At 37.3% G+C, this 25,355-nt stretch overlaps 1 protein-coding gene across 1 annotated transcript in view; it reads right to left on the bottom strand.

Annotated features, from left to right (window-relative positions):
- Positions 1-25,355, bottom strand: part of LOC126267900 (uncharacterized) — a 1,063,720-nt gene that overhangs the window by 198,503 nt on the left and 839,862 nt on the right. Inside the window, exons 26-30 of the mRNA XM_049973211.1 lie at positions 23,339-23,515; positions 22,583-22,766; positions 3,995-4,125; positions 3,737-3,913; positions 2,086-2,358 (exon numbers count right to left, since the gene is read on the bottom strand). Of these exons, the coding sequence (XP_049829168.1) occupies positions 2,086-2,358; positions 3,737-3,913; positions 3,995-4,125; positions 22,583-22,766; positions 23,339-23,515 (942 nt within the window). The remainder of the gene's footprint in view (positions 1-2,085; positions 2,359-3,736; positions 3,914-3,994; positions 4,126-22,582; positions 22,767-23,338; positions 23,516-25,355) is intronic.

Here is a 25,355-nt window from a genome sequence, read left to right on the forward strand (position 1 = left end):
TTGTTTCTTCATTTTCAAAGTTCCTGTATCTATTTTATGAATCCTATGTCCTTGTCTTGGAAATCTTATTTAAACTTTCTTTCTTTTCCATTCTGCACACTGAAGTCCCGTAACAAAATTGTAATGTTCTTCATTGGAACCTTTGATGGTTTGTGTTCCAGTGATTCCCAGGAGCTTTCAACTTCATTTGGATTCCTTTTCTTGCCCACATTTATTGGAGCATGACAATTTATCAATTTACATTATTTTAATCATCATTTTTTCTGTGGGGTGCTGTGTGAATTCAGGATCACATGAAAGCAGATTAAGTGAGCTTTAAATAAGTCCATTTTATCAGATTAATAAACCATCAATTGTTACGACATCTTTCATATCTATGATCTTACAAGCACACTCCACCAGGTATATTTCTAACTGTGCTGCTCAGATATCTCTACAGTTTAAAAGCTCACTATTGGTTACCATGAATATCCAGTCGTGCCATCTTCATCTGCAGATGGGTGAACACTCAGCTAAAATTTTTAATTATGGACCATATCTTTCTTTGCAAATGTATTGGCACTGTAGCAAATCTGGTAGCACAAAGCTCAGAACTATATAGCTCTTTTGACATTATACTGGTATGTATCCATACTTTTAATGTGATGATAGTCATTCATCAACAGTAACAGTCACGGAGCACTCAGTACTGTAGTGAATACAGATTAAATTATAATGTACCACATTTCACATTAGACTACAACAGACCCAAAATAAATTTAACTTACAAAATGTATTTTCCATTCACTTGTACACTCATACATAAAATGTGGAACAGCAACATGCCATGGACAGATCTATACACGCTCCACAGCATATTGTGGTCCAATCACACTATCTTATCATTCATTTTGCTGCTCTCATTGAAAAGTACCTTCAGCTTCCTGCCTTGGAAAAAGGATGTAAGTCCAATTTGCACTGCCCCTCCGATGCCCTAAAGGTATGCTTTGTTAAGGAGTAAAAGTACTAATGTCAAGTGAAATAGATCAGCCAAGTGTAGAACAGACTAATCACACTTGGACAGTAGGTGAACAGAAGGGAGACAAAACATTTTCTTTATGGTAGGGGGAAGGGGTGTCATGCAATTAATTTTTGGTAAATGATACTAAAAGAAACAAAAAAAGCACATATTTTTGTATTGAAAATGTGGATTCATTGCTTTTTCTATATGAGGATCTATACAATACAGCTGCTACTACATGCACCCAAGTCCCTACATTATGTTGAAGTACTAATGCTACAAGAAGATACTGGTGAATTTTGTACAGATAGACTGTATTTCACAAACTGTGACATAGTTGCGACTAAAAAACATGATTCAGGAAGTGTAGAATTTGTTTCTTTTATTCTTATTGATTTTGGTCAGTGGTGAGTGGTACAATGGTCACTACCAATCAAAATTGATAATCTGAAGATACATTTTTGTGTTCATAAGAAACAAACTACATACTTTTTTATTCAAATGCCAAGTATTTTTTAGTACTTGGTCCTAAATACATACATATGTGGTAAAATTTTGGTGGCAGCTTATGTGTCTCTCTTGATACAGTACTAATTTCAGTGACATGAATTTTAACCTACACTTTTATAGTAGGTGGCTGTAGTTTATTATGATGTAGGGTATCTTGCAGGGAAATGCATTATGTGAAAACTGTATTTGGTTAAAGAATAACAGTGGGCTTAAGGAACATTCTGTAAATTGTGTGACTGAAGAGAAGTGTGACTGAAGAGAAGTGCTGATAAGATTTTGCATAAGAAGGACCTCACTGAACAATACAAAGCAAGTAAAGAAATTCTCAGTTTACTCTCCACCTCTTTTTGCAATAGTTTCTTTAGTCCAAAAACTCAGTTTTATTCAGTGACTGTAAGTTATTAAATGTTGTGGATATTACTGCTAACAGTGCTTAAATAATATGCAACTCAAAGAAAGTAACTTTGAAAGTTGTGTAACATTTACTCTCTAAGACAATTTCTTCTTTATCTCATAAAATTCTTTATCTCATAAAATTCTGTCTCTTATGTAGAATATTAAAAAAATTCACTCACCTCAATAGTTTTTTCAAAATAAACAAATGCCTGTGATGTGGCTTTAGCACTGACAAGAGATTCTCCATATTGTCCCTTTATAGCATCCAACTGTCTGCTGAGATCATTTAAGGTTGCATTAATTTGATGTAAATCACTATCAAACTGACAAAGTTGACGATGTTGCTCAATCTGTAGTTTGCGATCTGTCCATGCAGATTCCCATGCTATCCGTTTTATTTCCAAAAGCCTTGTTAGACTGTCAATATCATGCTTAGCAGCTGTATCTGGTTCCTGCAAAAATTTATATTTATTAGGACACATGTTTTCCCAACACTAAGCAAGAGAAATGTATGATAAGGAACTGTAGCATTGAGGAAAATTTAAAAAATATATATTAAGGTAAACAATTAGCTATCCAAACACAATTCTAAAGGTTTTGGACAGACTAAGAATTACATCATAGTATTACAAATAAAATAAAACAGATACACTAGAATCTTAATTAATATATAGTTCTTAGCCTTTTTTATATACCATAAGTACAAGTTTCTTTGCAAGTCAGCAGTTCAGTCATTTTGAAACTTTTCAGATTCAGAAATTATAACTACAAGTTTCTTTGCAAGTCAGCAGTTCAGTCATTTTGAAACTTTTCAGATTTAGAAACAGATCAAAAAACAGTCTTGTATTTTATTAATATCTATTAATCTTTCTTTTAATTACTTAAAACCTTTGTTTGTTTGTTGGTATTTAAAATGCCACACCTCTACCTCATTAGGAACAAATGACAAAATTTTATATAGCAATGTGCCAACTTGTTGAATATATTTAAAGACAATATAAATATTTAATGAAAGAAAACATGCATTTGGTGAAAGCGCATATTAATGAAGTATTTATATATTTGAACACAAGCACTGAGTCGAATTTTGAACATTTTCAATAGAAATTATGAATTGCAAAAGTAGCACAACCCCTAATTTAGACTGACAATTGTTATACCAAGATTTGTTACAAGTTTTATGGTTTATCAGTTACAAATTATTAAAAATGCCTAACATAGTGAACAAAATCTGTTATACATTTTCAAAAGTTAAACGTAATACATAAGCACATGTACAGAAGGTTATTAAAATAATGGAAATAACCTTGTACCAGAACACATCACTTCTGCAAGCAGGTGACAATGATCATTCTGAGAGGCTTTTGAAATGTGTTGCTGTAGAACAATGCAGAAGTTTCGATGAGCAGAGTGGATAAGCAGTGAATAGGTACTGAACCAAATTTGGGAGAAAATAAATTTATGGCACAACTTGACTAAAAAAATGAATCCATTGCTAGTATTCATCTTTAGGTACCAAGGAACAGACAGTGAGGTAACATCACAGGAATGTTTATGTGTGAGGGAGGGAGGTGGGAGGGGAGGGGCAAGGTTTGACAACAGTAAGCAGGTTCAAATGAGTTTTCAAGCTTGAAAATGGCACAAGCTGCTAAAATGCAAAAGTGAGATAAAATCAGCAGCAGCTGAAAGTGAATAAACTGCCACTTAAAAAATAAAATTTTAGGTTAAAGTAACATTTCAGCATGATACCAAATACTAAAGACAGAATTACAAGATCAGTGACAGTAAATTACATGTTTATAGATGTTAAGTTCAAGGATTTTTACCCACCTGTTGCTTGATTCTAATGACTATTTGTTCCTTTTCATTCTGTGTGAATTTAAAAAGTTCAAGGACAGCTTGCCGAGATGCCTCATGTTCTTTCAACAATAGCTCGATGTCAGACACAGAACTTGGCAGGCGTGTGTGTCTATACTGTGATTCCAGGTTCTCTATTGTCTTCTCCAGCTGTGACAAATACAGAAAAAGTTAGCAATTTGTATAGCTAGAAACACAAATAAACACTGCAGCTTTCTCAAATGTGATTACCTCTGCCAGATTCTTGAAGAATGCGATAAGCATTTGTAGTAATATCTGATAATCTGTAGCAATAACCTGGAGTTTTCCATGTAGGTCTATGAGCTTAGCAGTCATTTCTTCTTTCTGGCCCTGTGACTCTCCTGCAACAGTTTACACAACTAATGAAATGTATGCCTCAATTGGATTACAGTATATAACATTAAACAAAGCTCAAGAAAGAAAAATACTTTTTTCCTCTCAAAACTGAAGAAGTAAAAAAGTGAGAGGAGGTGAGAGTGGGGGAGGGGGGGGGGTGGAGAGGGCAGAGTTATTCTAGAAAGTTTGGGCACAGCTGAATAGAAAACATGGTAGCACATCTTGTAAAAAGAGTATAATACAAGAGAGAATATGTGCTCCAAATAGTAAGAGTTTGATATAAGAAGGGGTGAATTATTATTTTGTCATGTGGTAAGAAATGACTAGCATCAACACTGTTGAATCATCAATTAGTATACAAAGCATTTGCCAGGGGCAAACAGTACACTGGCATGACAGATTGGGTTTAATTAAGAAAAATGTACAGCTGTTTTATAACATGTCTCTGGGACCATGTCATGTATAATATATCCCACAACTGTCAGAAAATAACAAGACGAGGACTCACACACTGAACGTGATTATTGGCATGATGCCACCAAGTTTTTTAATGTCTAGGGACACTATATAGAAACCACATATTTATTCTAACAATTACTTTTATGTATCTGCAGCTGTTAAAAAGCAGAAACTCCAGGTTGGAATATCAACATTATCAGGAAAAGGATAGGTTGCTACTCATTGTAAAAATGACCCACTGAGTTGCCAACATGCACAATGAAAAGAATGTTACTAGGTTCCACTCAAAGCCTTCTTCAGCAAAGAAAACACATTATCAGGAAAAGGATAGGTTGCTACTCATTGTAAAAATGACCCACTGAGTTGCCAACATGCACAATGAAAAGAATGTTACTAGGTTCCACTCAAAGCCTTCTTCAGCAAAGAAAACACATACACATACATACAAGCAATACACATACATACATACAAGAGGCATACATGACCTCCGCCACCAGCAAAGACAGACGCATTCTGGTCAGAGCTGCCATTGGTAGCCATTATGTGTGCATAAGGTGTGTGTGTGTGTGTGTGTGTGTGTGTGTGTGTGTGTGTGTGTGTGTGTGTGTTTTGGATGAAGAAGGCTTTGGTCGAAAGCTACAATGTGTAACAGTCTTTTCGTTGTGCCTATCTACAACAGAATGGGTCACACTTACCGTGAGTAGCAATCTATTCTTTTCCTAATATTATTGCACTGTTATAAGTGTGTAAACTTCTGCAGTGGGTGCCAATCTCATTAAAACCATCCTGGAGCGTATACTGCTGTGTTATCTTGTAACATACATAAAATACTAAAATGTACTGATGTTTCAGCTGAGTTGCAGTGGCTTTCCTCAGGGAAAAAACTGATTAGATGGGGTGTGACAGTATCACTATGCCAGCAATGCCACATTCATTAGGTTTTACAGGCCCTAAAATAACAATGGTCGGTATACAGATGGAGAGGCATATTATTAGTGAGTTGCACTGCTTGCTGGAAACTGAATCAGGGAAATTAAGACTTCTCTGGACAACAATGCTACCACCACTTACTAATTAACACAACTGCAAAATTTTTGTTCTTTGCTCTTTTTTAGCCACAAACCTAATCTACATCTACATAATGACACGGAAAATGGAGGACAGTGAAGAGAGTAACACTTCAACAATCAGAAATAGCTGAATTTCATGCAAACTGATAATTTCTCATTAATGATCACCCATTAACAAACAGAAAGTGGTCTTACGCTGCATAAAAATCAAAGTTCATTCAACTGTTACAGTGTAGAAGTTTGGTGGTTCCCTGGCGAGCTGACCCTCTGCAGCATATCGCACAAATTTCAGGGCCAATGAGGCTGATATTCTCATCATGTTTCCACCTCTGCAGTAGTTATGTGTTCATTCAGAAAAAACTGTATCACATCAGAAAATGAACAGTATAATTTTACAAATATTATCTCATTTCTCACAGAAGCATTTTTACCCATAGTAGTAAAGAATAGTGTTTACACAGACAGTATGTCACATACTACATATACCCATCACATTAACTCATTAGGTCTCACTTCAGTGTAGTATCACATGCAAAAAGAAACAGTTTATTTAATGCATCACATTTTGGGTTTCAGCAGGGTTGCTGAACTGAGAGTGCCATTTATACAAATATTATAAACTGTAACAATAAAATGTTACCAGTTTGTATTTTTTTATCTATCGAGAATATAATGGCTGTGTAGATCATTACATTCTTTTTTTAAAAGCTTAAATTCTGTGGATTTAATCCTGTTACAAATAACTGGTTTGAATCATGAGTACAGAAGGTGGTGATGCATAATCCAAATGATGAAGGAAAGGGAGAAAATCTTAGTGATTTGGGAGACGTCAGGAATGTTGACTCACAGGGCTGAATGTTGAACCTATTTGTATTCCTTGTGCTAGTGAATCATCTTCCACGTAACATACAGCAGAGTTGATTTTTGCACATGACAGCAGTGTTTTACTTAATATGATTGGAGATATTATTTTAAGAAATTGTTAATGTCCCTCTGAGAATTAAAGAGGTTTCTTGCCAAACAGTTTACAAAAAAGCAGTATAATCATTTCTGTACAAAAAATACAATAACACCAACAATTACCGTAGCACATGAATGGGAATCAAAAGGTAGTGTGCAATGTTCCAAATATACTGTCCAGTCACATTAATGTGACCACTTGTCAAAAGCCTGAATTACCACCTTCTGCAGTGTGGACCACTGTGAGACAATGCAGGAAGAGAGTTGGTGAGGTTCTGGAACGTACTGACAGGAACTCATTGAGGCTCCAAGGTGCGAACAGCCTGATTGAAATGCTCCCACAAAATCTCAATTAGATTTAAATTTAGGGAGTTTGGTGGTAGGGGGAGTATGATATAGTAATCCCATTGCACGTACACTGCGAGCTGTGTGGCACACTGCATTGTCCTGTGCTGAGGAAAAACAAACTGCAAGTACGGGTGGACATGGTCCGCAGGGATACGTGCATACTTGTGTCCATCGACTGTGCCTTCCAGAATATCATGAAAACATTTCCCAGGCCACAACTCTGCATCCTCTGGCCTGGATCCTTCTAACGAATGTGGCAGGGAGTTTAAAGGCATTTCACACCTTACATGCCAACAGCCCTCTGTCCGATGCACCATAATACATGATTATCTGCATGGCAACCTGCATCCACTCAGTGGATGTCCAGTTATGGTGTTGAAATGCAAATTCCAGCCTTCATCGCTGATGAACGGCAGTCATTACAAGTGCATGAACCTGGCACTTGCTGCAAAGATCCATATGCAGCAACTACTGCTGAACAAAAGTTGAGGAGACTCTGTTGGTAGCTCCTTGCCTCACCTGGATGGTCAGTTTCTCAATAGTTGCACATCAATTCACATGTACGTATCTTTACTCACATCATTCACCCCTGACATCTACAGTCCATGAAGTATCACAGTTGCCTTGATGCTGGTTTTGGATAACACCATTTGGCCATGCCGAGTATACTTTAACCACAGAGGCACACAAACAGTTTACAAACTTAGCCATTTCGGAACTGTTTACAGGCTTGTCCTGAAAGTCACTGAGCCTCAGTTACCGGGCATCAGATAAGTCGCTCCATTTCTACATTATGACAACTGCAGGGCCATTCCATGTCAAATTGCCCAATAATTCTAGAATTTCTAACCCTCAATCTCAGATTTTCACGAAACTTTGTATGTTATCCTTTACCTATAACATAAGTACTTCTGGAAATTCTTTTTGGTCACAGATAATTTTTTTATATATTAACATTTTGATATGGTGATGTTCTGATAATTTCCCTCTGCGAGAATCCTTTACCTATAACATAAGTACTTCTGGAAATTCTTTTTGGTCACAGATAATTTTTTTATATATTAACATTTTGATATGGTGATGTTCTGATAATTTCCCTCTGCGAGAATGTTCATGCAAAGTTCTACTTATCTAAAGAAGTACTCATAACCCAGATGTATATCAAACTTTTGATTTTGAGGGCTCTCAAAAACATTTAAGTAATAGTAACTGTGATTTCCACATATAGTTCTTTCTTGATCATCTGAAAGTTTGTGTTGGACTGTAACACTACCAAATCTGTTTGTTTTAACTCAGCTCTGAAAATTTTTGAAGAGCTTGGAGGTAGTAAGTAATTTTCTGACACTCCATTAATTCATATCTTCTATTGTAAGTAATTGAGCACTACATCAGTTAAAATATACCACATTACAAACAGAATGATAAATGGCTCCATCACAAAGAACATATGACCCCTATCACAGAAAGACAAAGAGCAACTGAGACCAAACAGACTTACTGTTGCATGTCAGTGATGTTCAACAAAACATGCTTGTGACTACTGCAGTGGCTTCATTCATACACAGATTTCAAGTAAGCTACTGCAAGCATGCAGATAAAAGTGATTTTATACTCTTTCAAACATAATTTAATTAATAAAATAAATTTTTTCATATCTAAGATTAATTTGTCTGCCTAAAATAACTGATATTTAAATATCAAACAATGTAAACTCCGGGTAGGAATATCTACAATGTAGGGAAAGACAGATTGCTACTTAGCACACAGAAGACACATCAAGTTTCAGACAGGCACAATTAAAAGACACTCACATATAGCTTTTGTCTCTAGCCTTCATCAATAAAACACACACACACACACACACACACACACACACACACACACACACACACACACAAGCGAGCACACTTCACGCACACACAACAGCCAACTCTAGCTCTCAGGCCAGAACACATCACATGGGGTGCAAGCAGCAATCTGGAGGCGGCGGGGAAGGGGAAGGGACAGTAGTGTATGGGTGGGGAGGGAGAAAAATGCTGTATGGTTGAGTGTGCAGGGACTAGAGTACCAACAGGCACAGTGTCAGGAGATTGTGGGGCAGGGAGGTGGGGCAAAAAGGAGCAAAAAAGGAGAGGAGTTGGGAAACACAGGCAGAGGCTTGCTAATAAACATGGTGGAAGATGATAATGGGGAGGAGATAATAGGGAAGAAGGAGTGGATCTTGTTGGGTGGCGGGTGTAGGTTGAGGCCAGAATAATTTTGAAGTTGAATCCCTTGCTCTCCAGCACTTGGAGGAGCACTCCAGACACCACCTCCATAATTTATCCAACCTGCTGTATCCTACGTCCACCTCAGAGCACCAACATCCAAGCCCTATCATATTCACAGTGTTCCTCCTCATCCACTCATCATAACAGCAAAATCCTGTCTAAGTGAACTTTTGAATTTGCCACATCCCCCAAAACTCCCTACCAGCCCCCCACTAAATCTAAATCCAGAGCCAAAACATACCTGTTTCACTGTTGTTAACCTTTCCACTGATGCCCTCAGCTTCACAGAAGTTTCCATCCTATCCAAAGGCCTCACATTTAGCCCTACACCCAATTTAACAATGCTGGACTGGTCTAAGACCTACTCCCCTTCTCCTGACCCCTGCAATGGAAGCACTTCTTTCCTGCCAATCTCTCCAACCAGGAATTCCATACCTCCAGCTTAGCCTCACCGTCCTTCACCAGATCCCTTCCTCAGAACACCAACCTTTCACTAGAAGAAAGAAAATCCATACATAACATCAAAACAAATCCTGACTTAATCATCCTACCTGCAGACAAAGGTTACACCACAGTTGTAATTAATTGCCAATTATCTGAATCCTCCACCTACAAACTCTGCCAAACTGGAAGTCCAATACAAACTCCTGTCCCAGCCTTAGGCTCTTCCCAGAACATCTCCCCTGAATCCATTTCCCTCATCTTTGTGAAACCCTGCACACCCACCTTCTACATGCTCCCCAAAATCCACAAACCAAACAATTCTGGATGCCACATTGTGGCTGGTTATTGTGCCAACACTGAAAGAATTTCGGCACTCATTGACCAATACTTCAAATCAATTGACCCTAATCTAGCCTCTCACATCAAAGACGTAAACCATTTTCTTTGTCAACTCTCCACCATCCCCACCCCTTTACACCCTGGATCATTACTTACCACTGTTGACACCACCTTCCTATACACCAACATTCCTCGTGCCAATGCTCTTACCACTACTGACACTACCTTTCCCAACATCCTTCAGACTCCAAACTCACTACCTCTTCCTCATAAATATTACTAACTTTATCCTAACCCACAACTACTTGTCATTTGAAGGGAAGGTACATAAACAAATCCGCAGCACAGTCATGGGCACCCTCATGGTACCCTCCTATGAAAACCTTTTCATGAGGCATCTTGACGAGACTTTCCTAGCCTCCCAAAACATCAAACCTCTAGTCTGATTCAGGTTCACTGATGATATCTTCATGATCTGGACTCAGGGCCAAGATACCCTATCTTCATTACTTCAGAACCTCAATACCTTCTCTCCCATCCACTTCATGTGGTCCTCCTCAAACTAATGTGCCACCTTCCTAGATGTTGACGACCTCCTCTCTGATGGCTCCATCTGCATATCTACATATTAAACCCAGCAACATCCAACAGTACCTGCATTTTGACAATTGCCATCCCTTTCACACCAAAAAACCCTCCCATGCAGCCTGGTCACCTGGGAATGGTGTATCTGCAGTGACAAAAATTCCTTTGCTCAGTATGTTGAGGGTCTCACCAAGGCCTTCACACACTATCCCCCAGACCCAGTCTGCAAACAGATCTCCCATGCCATTTCCCCTCACACCCCCAATACTCCCACCATTCCCAAGAACTAGCCACCCAGGTCTGGAACAACTGAACCACATCATCACAAGGGTTTTGATTACCTGTCATAATTCCCTGAAATGAGTGACGCGCTACTCAAGATCCTTCCCAACCCTCCTAAAGTGGTGTTCCATCACCCACTCAACCCCACAACATTCTAGTCCATCTGTATGCCACTCCCAATCCCAATCCCTTGCCATAGGTATCATATCCCTGTGAAAGACACATGTGTAAATCCTCACCAATTCACCCACCCAACACTTCCTGTTCTGGATCAGTCACAGATTTATCGTATCTGACCAGAGGCTGGGGCCAGCTGTGAAAGCAGCCATGTCATTTACCAGCTCAGCAGCAGTCATTGCACAGCTTTTTATCCTGGTATGACTACCAACCAGCTGTTCAATAGGAAGAACGGCCACTGCCAAACTGTGGCCAAGAGCAAAGTAGACAGCCTTATGGCACGGAATACAGCTAACCATAACACACTTGATTTCAATGGCTGCTTCACTACCCGAGCCATCTGGATCCTTCCCTCCACCAACAGCTTTTCTGAAATGTGCAGATTAGAGGTATCCTTACAACAAGTTCTCTGCTACCAAAATTATCCCAGCCTCAATATATAATAACATACTGTCCCTACACCCTCCGCCCAACAGTTAACACCCCGTCTGTCCTATCATCTCCTCCCCATTCTCAACCCACACCCTATTTATTTGCAGCCCTCTGCCAATGCATCCACCTGTCTTCCCCCACTCCTCTCCTTTTTTCCCCACCTATGTGCCCCACAACCTCCTAACACTGCACCTGTTGGCACTCTAGACTCTGCACACTCCATCAGACAGCATTTGCCTCTCTCCCCACTCGTACATTAGTATCCCTTCCCCTTCCCCTTCCCCTGCCCCTATCCATTCCCCAGCCCCTCCAGATAGTTGCTTGCATCCGATGTGATGTATTCTGGCCTAAGATGCTGGAGTTGGCGGTCGTGTGTGTATGAGGTGTGCTTGCTAGTGTGCGCACGTGTGTGTGTGTGTGTGTGTGTGTGTGTGTGTGTGTGTGTGTGTGTGTGTGTGTGTTTTATTGACGAAGGCTACAGACAAAAGCTGTATGTGAGAGTCTTTTAATTGTACCTGTCGGCAACTTGACGTGTCTTCTTTACAGTAGGTAGCAATTTGTCTTTCCCTATATTGTTGATATTCCTACCTGGAGTTTCCATTGTTTGATATTTAAATATCAACTATTTTAGGCAGACAAATTAATCTTAAGTGTGAAAAATTTATTTTATTTTATTAATTATGTGATTTTTGAAAGAATATAATATATATCGTATTTATCTATGCAAGTAAACCTCAATGTTCTATGTGTTTGCAGCAGCTTGCTTGAAACCCGTGTATGAATGAAACCATTGCAATTGTCATGGGCATGAAATGTTAAATATCACTAACGTGCAAAATCAGTCCATTTGGTCTCAGTTACTCTTTTTCTTTCTGTGAGACAGGTCATATTTGTTTATGGCATAGTCATTTATCATTCTATTTGTAAGGCAGTGTATTTTTAACTGATGTAGTGCTCAGTTACTTACAATGGAAGATATGAATTTGTGCCACATCAGAAAATTGTTTACAACACCACGTCCTTTGGTGACCTACACCTCAGTAAAAACTCTTCAAAAATTTTCATAGCTGAGTTAAAACCACCAAAATTTGGTAGTTTTATGATCCAATATAAACTTTCCAGATAATAACAAAGAACTATATATGTAAATCACAGTTACCATTACTTACAGGTTTTTGAAATCCCTCAAAATATGTGTTGAGATCATTTCAAAATGCGCAGGCACAGAGTTAAAAAATCCTTGAAGTCATTGTGTGCTAGGAGAACTGAAGTTAAACCAGGGAAAAAACTTCATACAATACGTCATAAGACCTGTGAACAAAAAACTAAGATCGGTGATGGAAATGAAAGTGATGCCAGTGACCCAGAGGTGACATTTCATGAGTCAGTGCTACAAAGTCAAAGTATCAAGGATGTAAATAAAACTTTAAATGCCTTGTGGTGCTTTCCCTTGAAACTTCATAGCATTCAAAATCACAGGAAAGCCTCAAATGGCAAATGGAAGCTAGAAAAAGTGAAACATGTTTTGGAAGAAAAAGTGTACCAGGCACTGGATTGCAACCTTGAAATTTCTGGCAGTGGAGAGAATAGAATGGATCATGAAAATGTTAAGAAAGCCAAAGATTTTGATGCCACAGTACTGTTAATGACAGAAAAAGTGGCTGGTGTAAGGAGGTTTCAAAGAATAAAAGTTTTAACACTAGCTCCTCCCTCTTAGTGAAAAAATAGAAAAAAAAGCAGAATTTGAAGTTTGTGAGAATGAAGTTCGACAGGCAAGGAAACTGAAAACAAATATGGGTATTTCATCAATTTCTAAGCCAAAAAGAGGTAAATTATCACTGATGAAGTTTTCACCTAAATGATGAATATAGTCGAATGTTACCAGGAGTAAAAGACAAAGTTAGCATTCAGAAGAATCTGTATATGCGAAAAAGACTTACCCCCTGCAACCTAAGAAAACTATATTACTGTTTTAAATGGGAGGAACCAAATTTTTTTCACTATAACATCGTTTTTTTCTCAATTTTGTTTACTAAGACCAAAATGATGTATTTTAGCTGGTGCTGCAGGCACTCATTCAGTGTGTGTCTGTGGTATCCATCAGTATTTAAAACTGCTTTTCGATGTGGAACACTCTGAAGAAGCATATAAAGAACTCATAAAATTTCTTGTATGTGACTTGGAATACTATGACTGCATTCTTAATCACTGTGATGAGTGTCTCAGTGATGACAAATTGTTAGAAGTTTTGAAAGAAAAATTGGCTTAGAAAGATGCTAATGATGATATTGAGTTCAGCCAGTGGATTAACAAACCATCAGATTGAAGTGGTAAAGAATGTGCAACTGTTGCTGAATACACTGATTTGTTGGAACAAAATTATAGGCACTTATACCACACTCATTCACATCTGAAGTGTCAGGCCCTGAAAAATTTGAAATAAAATCTAACAACAGAATAAGCAATTCTGGTAACGGACTTTGCTGAAAACTACAGTTTTATAATTCAAAATGAAATCCAGAGTTACCACTGGACAAGAAGCAGCTGTAAAACCACCCCGTCCATGTTTATGTGATAAATGAGGCAAATAAATTGATAATAGCAAACTACTGCTTTACAATTAATGATATTGATCATGACATAGGAACTGTAAATGCTCTTCAGAATGAAATGGTTAGGTGATTGGCCAAACACTACCCATGAGTCAAGAAACTGGATTATTTCACTGATGGGTGAGCTGCTTAATATAAAATCAGAAAAGGCTTTAAAAACTTGTGTGAACACAAAAATGATTTTTCCATTGACACTGAATACTCCTTTTTTGCTACTATCCATGGTAAATCTATGTGTGATGGACTGGGAGAAACTGGAAAACATGTACTGAGAAAAAGCTAAGCTTCAGCTAGAGGATGATGTACAAGTAACAACTGCATTTGATGTTTTCAAATTCTGTGAGTCTTTTTCCATTTCTTAGAGAAATTCAATGTAGTTTCCCATGGAAGAAACCCGAGAAGAGATTTTTGACAATCCGCACAATGCCTGGTACCAGGAATTTTCACAAAAACAAAACACTTTCCTGTGATTCATTAGAAATTAGAAAAGTAACTTGTTCTGAAAAGCCTTCCTTGCTTTTCTCTCGTCAAGAATGTGTGTGGCAAAGAAGGAGGTGCTGATCTACTTTTTCTCCACCTATCTGGATCATCAGTGTCTTCCTTTTGGCCTGAGAAGGAAGACTCTTGTTTTGTGCCTTTGAAAAACATTTTATGTTCTGCTTATGTACCTGATTCAAGCACATTATGAAGAATGTATAACTTTAATGAAAACAATATGAAGTTAATAGAATCTAATTTCTTGCAGTAGGTTCAAAAAAGAGATGTTATTAAATCTTTCACTTTATGACTCCAAGAATCTTCACTGCTAAACATGTTTAAATTTGAACATTTGTCTGTCTAGAATACTTGTCATTTAAATATGCTCATCTGATACCCACCAAATAAAGTAAATATTAGTAATGAAAATATTTCAGTTTAAATTATAACTTTTAGCTCTGCACTTTTATTATTTTAACAAAACATGAGATATGTACTAAAGCTTATGAGTCTACATAGCATGCATTAAAAGACCTTGTGAATAATGTTCCAAATACTTTAACATATAACATCTCTCAAAACCCATGATTTTTGTTTTTTTGTTTTTAATCACATCATATTTGAGGTTCAATTAAAAAAAGCTTGCCTGGTAGGGGTCTGTTATAAAGCGTTTTGAATATTTAAAATAATCATTGTTTGGTCCATGACAATTTTACTTGATTTTCTATGTTACCAGTAGTCAAGTGAAGTTACTAAACATTTTTCCCATAAAGATACACTTTTCCCGGTATCTGGGAAATTATGATGATGCTTTGTTGAAAATTAGCGAAGTCCTGTTTCCTCCCTCCCACCCTCTCCTAAAGTAATAGAATCCAAATGGGAAGCTTTTTGAAAACTTTACAATATTTTCCTTCAAGAACGAAATGAAGTTCAGATAAAGACGGCACCAATTGTAGAAGAAGTTTTAAATACGGCATCTAATAGTGAAGTAAAAAGTATTTATCACTGTAGAATATGTCACAAGAAAGTTAGAAAAGGAACCCACGGTAACAGTTGCAAGTACTAGTTTCACGAAAATTGCAGTAAAATAAACTTAAAACTTGTTACAGAGGACTTTTGTGGACTTGTGAGATGTGTACACCTGAAAGCTGTGAAAGCAAATTCTTAAACGTTAAAAACAAAGATGAAATAACCAGTATGATGCAAAAAGAAATTGATGCTCTAAAAATCTAGTGTGCAGTTCTTTGTGATAGATATTCAGACCTCGAAAATGGTATTCCTTCAAAAGCAAGTTGTGACTATTGTCATAAAATACAGTACTGTTACAAACTTTACAACCAGAAACACTATGTCAAATGATGTTTGTCAAGAAAACAGTCCTACTTCCATAGCAAGTAAACAACAGTTCTCAGGCAGATGAAAACTTGGCAGTGAAAAATATCAAGGCTTCTCTAGATTCTGAACAGAGAAAAATAATTGTACTGGCAGATAGCCATGGTTAAGGAACTGCAAGTAGATTGTTAAACAAAGTAAACACGAAAGCTACAGGATTTTTCTAATCCGATGCATGTCTAGATCAGTTACAAAATCTGGCTGATTCTTCAGATGTGCAGTATCTCCCCAATTGTGATGCTGCGATACTTGCTGGTGGATCTAATGGTATATGTAAAAATGAAACTAATGGTGTAAATGTTTTGAAGTTACGTCTCAGCGAATTCCCACATACTAATGCAATATTCATTGATGTGCCACACCATTATGACCTTCCAAATTGCCCGTGTGTGTGTGTGTGTGTGTGTGTGTGTAGACTGAAGTAATACAGAACCAATAAAGTTAAGTTGGTCTTCAGAGTGTGGAAATATTTTTTATGAATAAGTGTGAAGGCCTTATGAAACTAAAGAAACCTTCCATATCTTTTTTATCAAAACATCCAATCTATATGGAATAAATCCCTAAAATTTGAAATTTTTTGCTTGTCTGACCTTCTGAGTGTAAACATTATACGCCTCGCTGAACACTGGATTTTTTAATTTTCCGAGGTATGTCATGGGTGCTAGCTACTGCAGATCCAGTAAAAGGGGTGGCGGCTGCCTAATACATGAAAGATACGGCATTCAGTACAGTGAAATCAAAAAACATATCATCTGAATGTAGAAAAACACTTTGAACATTGTATACTTGAACTGAAACAACTTCAAACAGTCATTGATTGCAGCTATAGATCTCCAGATGGAAACATGGTTCACTTTCTACAAATCTAGAACCTGCAATTAATTATTAAATTTCAAAAAGAAAAAAAAAATATTGTTTGTTCTACTTTTAATGTGAATTTAGCAGTGGCTTCACATGAAGCCAGTGATTTGTACTTATTGTTGTTTCTTAGTTCCCATCATGCATGGTATATATTACTGTTACTGGTACTTCATGTTCTATGCATTCCCATAAAAATGTTAACTGTCTCCTATGTGTATTTAACTTTACGCCAGTTTTTAATTCAATCATACATATTAACTGTCCCCTATGTTTGTCTGGCTTTTTAGCAGTTTCTTATGCCATATATATGTAAGCTTAGGCACTTGAAAATTTTAACATTAATACTGTTTGTATTATGTCTTATAAAAAATGAAACGATCGCTACACAGTTACTGTAAACAATGCTCTGTATCTTAGTGCACTGTACACCACAAGGTGTCAGAGACAATACATAAATAAATACATGAAATAAATTTTACACTGGTTGTTACCACGGCAACACTAACGAGAGAAAAACAATTCATGAAAATCTGACACAGTGGACGTCAGGCCTGTATGAACTTACTAGGAGTGACCAGTTTTTCATCATAATAAAGTTTTTAGATTTCCAATTTATTTGTTGTGTGCCCATTCCCAGAAAAACCATTAATATTTTTATCTTCTTAGAAAGTCTACAATCTGGAGAATTATTTAAGACCAAAACTAGATTCCCAGCAGGTTGGGCAAATGCCAAAGTTAGTGTTTTTAAATATTATTGTAATTTTTCTAGAAATCTGAAGGTGACCTACATTAATATTTTTTTATAACTTTCTTTGTAACTATATAGATGATTCAATACAAAAAAAGTTCTGGTTTGAGATAAGGAAAACCCAGAAACTCTTATGTTATCGTTAAAAGCTAATATACAAAGTTTCATGAAAATCTGGGACAGAGGGTTACAAACACTGGAATTATTGGGTGATTTGACAAGGAATCACACTGTCATCATGTAGACAAGGAGCGATTTATCGGATTTCCAGTAATGCATGATCACTGACTTTCAGGCCAAGCCAAGACGCATTTCCAAACTGGCTAACTTTGTAAACTGTTTGTGTGCCACTGTGGTTAAAGTATACTCGGCATGGCAAAGTGGCCTTATCCAAAACCAGCATCAAGGCAATTGTGATGCTCCATGGGCTGTAGATGTCAGAGATGAATGTCATATGTAAAGTTATGTACGTGTGAATAGAAGTGCAACTGTTGAGGAACTGACAATCCAGGTGAGGTAAGGGGCTATCTACAGTGTCTCTTCAACTATCGTTCAGGAAGAGTTGCTGCATATGAATCTTTGTAGCAGGCACCTGGTTCATGTACTCGTAATGATTGCTGTTCATTGGTGATGAAGGGTCGAATTTGCATGCCGACACAACTGGACAACCACTGAGTGCTGATAGGTGATCCTTGCACATGAATCACATTTTATGTTTCATAATTGATATTTAACTATGCTAATTTGAGACCCCTGCATCTGAGGCAGTAGGTGTCAGAACTGGCTGAACTTACCTGGAATGGCTCCTTTTTCATCACAGTGAAAAACTTTTTTATTTCCGATTTATTTGTGTGTCCATGCAAGGAAAACCCATTAATATTTTTATGTTATTAGAAAGCTTACAACCTTAGGAATTTTTTAAGACCAAGGCTAGCTTCCCCAGCAAGTTGGAAAAAAGGTGATACAAGTGTTTATTAGCGTCCTTGTAATTTTTCCGGAAACTCGAAAGTGACATCCATTAACATTTTTTCTTATAATTTTCTTTGTAACTTTACTGCATAAATAAATGCATTCTTGTTAACTATATGCCTCTCATAACTTCTCAAAAAATTCCAAATCAAAAACTTGATACACACCTGGGTTAGTAGATAAGTACCACTTTGCATGAGCATTCTTGCAGAGGCAAATTATCAGAACTTCGCTATATTTTGTAAATTTAGAGTAAAAAGAGTTTCAGTGCTAGACCAAAAAGAATTTCCAGAAGTACTTGTGTTATAGGTATAAGCAAATATACAAAGTTTCATGAGAATCTGAGATGGTGAGTGACATGACCTGGGTGATCTGACGTGGAATTATCCTGCACTGTTTTCCGTGTCCCCCTCAACACGATTTTATACCCTCCACAACCAGTGCTGCCACCTGCTGTCTGTGAGTGGTTATTTCATGCTGACATCAAACATAGGTGGCGCTCACATTAATGTGACTGCACCGTGTATTTTGGTGTGTATACCGCTGAAAATTTGATTGAGGAAAACATAGCAAAGTTATACGCTGGGAATGTAAAATATAGATTGATAAAGAAAGATGGACATGTTATTTGAAGAACTGGTGGTAGTTCTGGAAATTAGTGTGTAACTATAGCATTTAATTCTTCTTGCAATAAGCAGCTTTGAAACCATTCAGTTCAAGTTTTAATCTTTATCACAGGCTCAGAACAGGGAGAAGTTAAGAGCTGAGCATCCCACTGACATCAGGGTCATATAATAGTTTCATGCGAGTCATCAAGTACCAATTTGCTACCACAGGTTCTAGCATTGTCCACTACTACATCATTTCACCGCAAACTATGTTACTGCCTAACTCATATATTCCTGCATTACAGTTTTACCCTTACATATTCTTTTGTTTGTCTTCCTGTTTTCTAGTGTTTTTTTCTTTTGTTCTGTACTGACTTTACTTTTATTTTTCTTTCCCATGATTTTTGTTACGATCATCCACAACATTTGGTTTTGAAGGCCTAGCATTTTGGTCCTCTCTGTCAATCATACTTCTTTTTTCGATGATGTAAATAAAATAGAAAGAAACTTCCACATGGGAAAAATTATTAAAAACAAAGATTCCAAGACTTACCAAGCGGGAAAGTGCCGGCAGACAGGCACAATGAACAAAACACACACACAGAATTACTAGCTTTCGCAACCGATGGTTGCTTCTTCAGGAAAGAGGGAAGGAGAGGGGAAGACGAAAGGATGTGGGTTTTAAGGGAGAGGGTAAGGAGTCATTCCAATCCCGGGAGCGGAAAGACTTCCCTTTGTGTCTGTGTATGTGCGGATGGATATGTGTCTTTCTGCTCCCAGGATTGGAATGACTCCTTACCCTCTCCCTTAAAACCCACATCCTTTCGTCTTTCCCTCTCCTTCCCTCTTTCCTGAAGAAGCAACCATCGGTTGCGAAAGCTAGTAATTCTGTGTGTGTGTTTGTGTGTTTTGTTCATTGTGCCTGTCTGCCGGCGCTTTCCCGCTTGGTAAGTCTTGGAATCTTTGTTTTTAATAATACTTCTTTTTTCCTTTTACCTATTGTTTCACATTATGATGCATACATGCAACAATAAGAAAGTAAAATAATTACATAATGATAACAGCTACCTGCTTAATAAATTAGGTTAATCACATGAAACTGCATACCTCTATGCGTATTATCTATCAAATGTGTCATTCCTAATACCAAAAATATAATCAATTATTGACAATATAATGTAAATGGATAGATTAAAAAAATCTACTCACCAAGTGGTGACAGGAGAAAAGAAACGCAACGCATGCACACATACACACACACACACACACACACACACACACACACACGCACACAAAGGTTTACTTCTACAAGCTTTCGCAGCCAGTGGCTCCTTCTCACCCTGTCTGGTAAGTCTCCCCTGACCCGGGGTTCTGGGTGACTTTTCTGAACTGTACCCCCTTTCCCTAATCCTCTCCAGTCCTTTTCCTTCACCCCTCTTCCTTCCCCTTCAACTCTTCTGCCAGAAGAAGGAGCCACTGGCTCCGAAAGCTCGTAAAAGTTAAACCTTTTTGTGTGCATGTTCTCCCACCGCCGCTCGGTGGGTAGATTTTTTTTTAGGTACCCATCTACATCATATTCCTAATACCAAGTAACTTACTGACTATTTTTGTCACAGTTATCATTTGTCTTCATTATGCCCTTCTTTGTTCATATCACTTCTCACAGATCTAGTTTCCCACACATAATTATCTCACAGATGATCTCATTGTAACCCTTATCACGCACAACTTTGTCAAAAAGTTACACATTCTAAAGGCATTTTCTGAAGTCAAACTGTACATGCAATTACCACATGCTTTTTAAATATGAATATGCCTCACTAAATCCAGTGATGTGCAAAACTTAAGGACGCAAGTAACTTTCACATGATGCATCACTACCAAGTAACACAGCTTAATGAAATGGGCCATATATAGAAATAACTGCTACAGTATAGTACAGAATATAACTGAAAGAAATTTGCAATCATACAAACAAAAATGACACTTTTATTCAAATACAATAATTACACTGTAGTTGTCATGATTTGTGATGACTTCCTGGACATTACAAAAAGGCAGGGCACAGTTCTTAATGGGATGTGAGATCACTACAAATGGCAATGCATGCTCTGCAACATACTCCCATCTTGGCTAGAACGTTGGTAAGGACCTCTTGCGATAGGGCATCCCATTCCTTCACCAGTGTGGTTGACAACTGCTGTATGGCCATTGATGCACTTTTACGTTTTTGCTACAAATCCGACAAGTGCTTGATGTGTTTTAAGTCACAGGAATGGGTACGCTAGTCCTTTCATAGAATATTCTCTCTCTACAATAACTCCTCCACCTGTGCAGTTAGATGCAGTCATGTACTGCCATCCATAAAAAGGAAGTCAGAGCCAAATGCAATCCTGACAGATGCACAAGGGGGAGATATACAGTGTCACAATAACATTGACCAGTGTGTGTGTACAATGTTCAAAGATTTGGAGGTCAATATGCCCATGTGCCTCCCCACACCAAACATATGGCCCAACAAAAGGATCATATTGAACATTGTTCCTGGGTGTATTATGTTCCCTCATATGGCAAGAAGTGGTAACATGCAATGCACCCAGGAACAGTGTTGAACATGATCCTTTTGGTGGTCCAGATGTTTTGGTGTTGGGAGGCATAATGTTGCAAGGGTGTACTACACTCAAAATCTTTGAACACAGAACACTCACCAGTCAATGTTATTGTGAAACTACTTCTTCCCCATGTACATCTTTTCAAGTGTGCGTCCAGCACTAAGTTAATTTTTTCAGATGATAATGTGTGAGCCAATCAAAGTGAGTAGGTGGAGGAGCTCTTGGAATGAAAGGATATTTGGTGAATGGACTGACCAGCCTTTCCCTGACTTAAATCCCATCGAGCATGTGTGGGGTGTTGAGAAGATGTTTATGAGCACATCCACACCCATCAATGACCATCCAACAACTGTCAGTCACACTGGTGGAGGAATGGGATGCCGTTTCACAAGAAATCCTTACTAATCTTGTAGCCAGCGTGGGAGAACATTGCAGAGCGTGTATTGCCATTCATGGGGATTTCACATCCAATTAAGAACTATATCCTGTCTTTTGCAATGCCAGGAAATTATCACAAATCATGGTGACTACAGTATAATTATTATCTTTTGTTTGTCTGATTGCAAATTTCTTTCAGTTACCTTCTGTACTATACTGCTCTGATCTGATGATGGCAGTAACCTAAATGACATTATACATAATGAAATTAGTTAAACAATCTAGACAGTCTAGTCACAAAAATTACCATTAAAATAATGCTCACTATTTGCAGTATAATTTTAGTGAATCACTCACTTAAATCTGTATGATTTTGGAAGTATTTACTGTATAGATAAAGCATAAAAATTAGTACTAATGGATTGTATAACCTTAGTACCTTTTAAGACAAGATTTTCAGCTGTCTTCACCCTTAGTTCAATTTCAGTTTGTGCTTTTTTTAGTTCAGGCAGCACTGTTTGCAGTTTGTCTTCTAATTCTCGTACTATCACTTTTGATGATGAGCTTTCACTTGTCATGACAGGGTATAAGTGGCCATCTAGTTTGGATGCCCAATCATAAGTCTGTAAAAATAACAATAAAAACATTAAATCTGATTATATGTAGTCAAATAATACACTACAGAAGAAAGATTCAAAGTAGAAAAATCTAATAATTGTGCATAACTTAGTTTTCTTTAAAACTGCAATCAGTTCATTGTGCAGAATATAACAGTGAATGTACTTTTCATACCAACATACACTGTTACCCAGGCGCACACACCACCAGATTATTTGATGTAAATTTTTATTAATAAGAAACTTCCTTAAACAAAATTGTTTAACTTCTGGGATTATATGCTTAATAGTTTGTGGTCATTAACAGCAGAGTTAATAAATAAATGCTTCATGCAGATTTGTAATTGTAATATCACATTAACATTCAACAATAACTTTCTAGTTGGCTAAATAAATTAAGAGAGGAATAATGCACATCAAAACTTATATGAAGGACACCAGAATTTTGTGTGCCACCATATTAGTGAAATCAGAAGAAAATTAACATTAAGAACTGAATCTGCTCTGCTGCTAATAAAATGGTTGTACTCAAGATAATAAAGTTCTAGCTTTGACAATTCTCAGTATCGGTAACTTACCTTTGAACAGTCAACAACACTCCTCTCCCACAGAATCTGTGTCTCACGTTCCACTGTCACACTGCTCTGCCACGTCTGCCAGCTCTGTGTCAGTGTCAGCTGACGGCCACCAAAGTGCTCCAGCAATGTGTCCACACATAGTGCTGCACGTTTTGTGTCTAGATACGGGTCTCCAATCTGTAACCGAAGAAGATACTGAAACTGAGCCAAACCACCACTGCAAAAACTCATTCTTCTCATATGGTAAGCATATAGGTAAAGTATGGATATCAGCATGATTTAGGAAAATGCTATTTTGGATACCAGTTTATAGCTCTGCATTACATGTAGTATTCCTTTTGTTCCAAAAACCACGTACTTTAATTCTGCAAATTAATTTCTTATAATTTCTCCTCTTTCATAATCCATACAATTGTTACAATTTGATATACTATAAGATCCATGGAAAAATGTCAAATAATGAAATAAGGCAATGAACATCTTAAAAACCATACCTCAGAAATATTCTTGTTGGATACAACCATCACACTTTACAATTCTACAGTTCAGTTACATGTCCTCCAAAACATATGACAAACATTATGGAATGGAATGTTTCCTTTGTATCACAAATCAATGGAAAGTCTAGGATGGAATAACAATGACACTGAAAGGGCAGATCTTTACACACCGGCTTGGAGCCCCAGCACCCAGACACAGTGGCCATGTGTGTGTGTGAGTTGTGCTTGTATTAATGTGAGCATGTTTTCTCTTTGAGAAAGAGGAGTTTCTTCAAAAGCTTAATATTTTAACAGTCCTTTTCATTGTGCTTGTCTGTGGCTCCAAGCTACCTCTATGTAGTGAGTATCAATCCATCCTTCTCATACCATTTGTAATTACATTAAAAAACTTGTTATGGTGTAATAACACATTCATAGTTTGTAACTAAGTCGAACTACTAATTTATTATACCATGCACTTGTATGCAGTTGGCACAACTAAATGAATAGATCACTAGACACAATTGGCAGAGAGTTGGAAACAACGAATGTGTATGAACATGAGTTGTAACAGTAGAGGAATTTTATTATTAACTTTCAACAAGATTTATGCACAATGAAATGTTGTGTTACAAAAGCAAAAATGTTTCCTTAACAACAAACCACAAATGTGTTGTGCTAACTGGGATTTATGCACCTATGCAGTCTGTCCAATATGTCATTATCACTGTTGATGACACAACATAGAACAAACAAGAACATACAATAACAAAGAAGTGTTGTTAGTTTTTTGTTGTCAAAAGCAATGCAACCATCTGAAATCTACAGAGGAAAGAACTTTTGTCATAGATACGCTAGTTTAAGTAAAGGATGAGTGTATGAGAGGGCAGAAAGGTTAAAAATGGATGACACGGTGTCAGTAACAAACCGGTGAATGGAAGACCAGTAGACATGTGAACTAATACAGTGAACTATGACACAGAGACAAGAATTCATGCTAATGGGCATGTCATCATAAATGAAATTGCAATGGAATTTAATAATTTACCCAAATCCATACACTAAATCATTCATGATAAGCTTGTCTTCAGGAGTGTAACTGATGCATTTCAAGGAGACTGTGCTACAATCACTAGATGCACACTACGCAATGTTTCATGAGCACTTGGAGACAATATGTATGCAACGAAAATTCTTTCTTGGTTAAAATGTAACATGTCCTAGGTACATTACGACAAAGGAGTGAGCAAAGGATAAGCAGTAAAGTGGAAGCACTCATTTAAGTCACAATCAAACATTTGTAAGGTAATACTGCTGATATCTTGGAATGTCAGCAGTATTTTGACACAATTTCAAGAAAAGGCCATACTGTCACTAATAATTACGGTGAGTTGTTAACGTTGTTGAGGCCTTTCAATGTGACCAACATGTTAGGAAGCTTTCTCACAAAAAGTACTACAGCTTCATCACAATGCATACCGTCTGATGTGCACACAATGAATAAAACATCTAATCTGAAATTGGGTCTCTTTAAACAT

The sequence above is a fragment of the Schistocerca gregaria genome, chromosome 4 (genome assembly GCF_023897955.1).
Source record: "Schistocerca gregaria isolate iqSchGreg1 chromosome 4, iqSchGreg1.2, whole genome shotgun sequence".
Taxonomy (NCBI): Eukaryota; Metazoa; Arthropoda; class Insecta; order Orthoptera; family Acrididae; genus Schistocerca; species Schistocerca gregaria.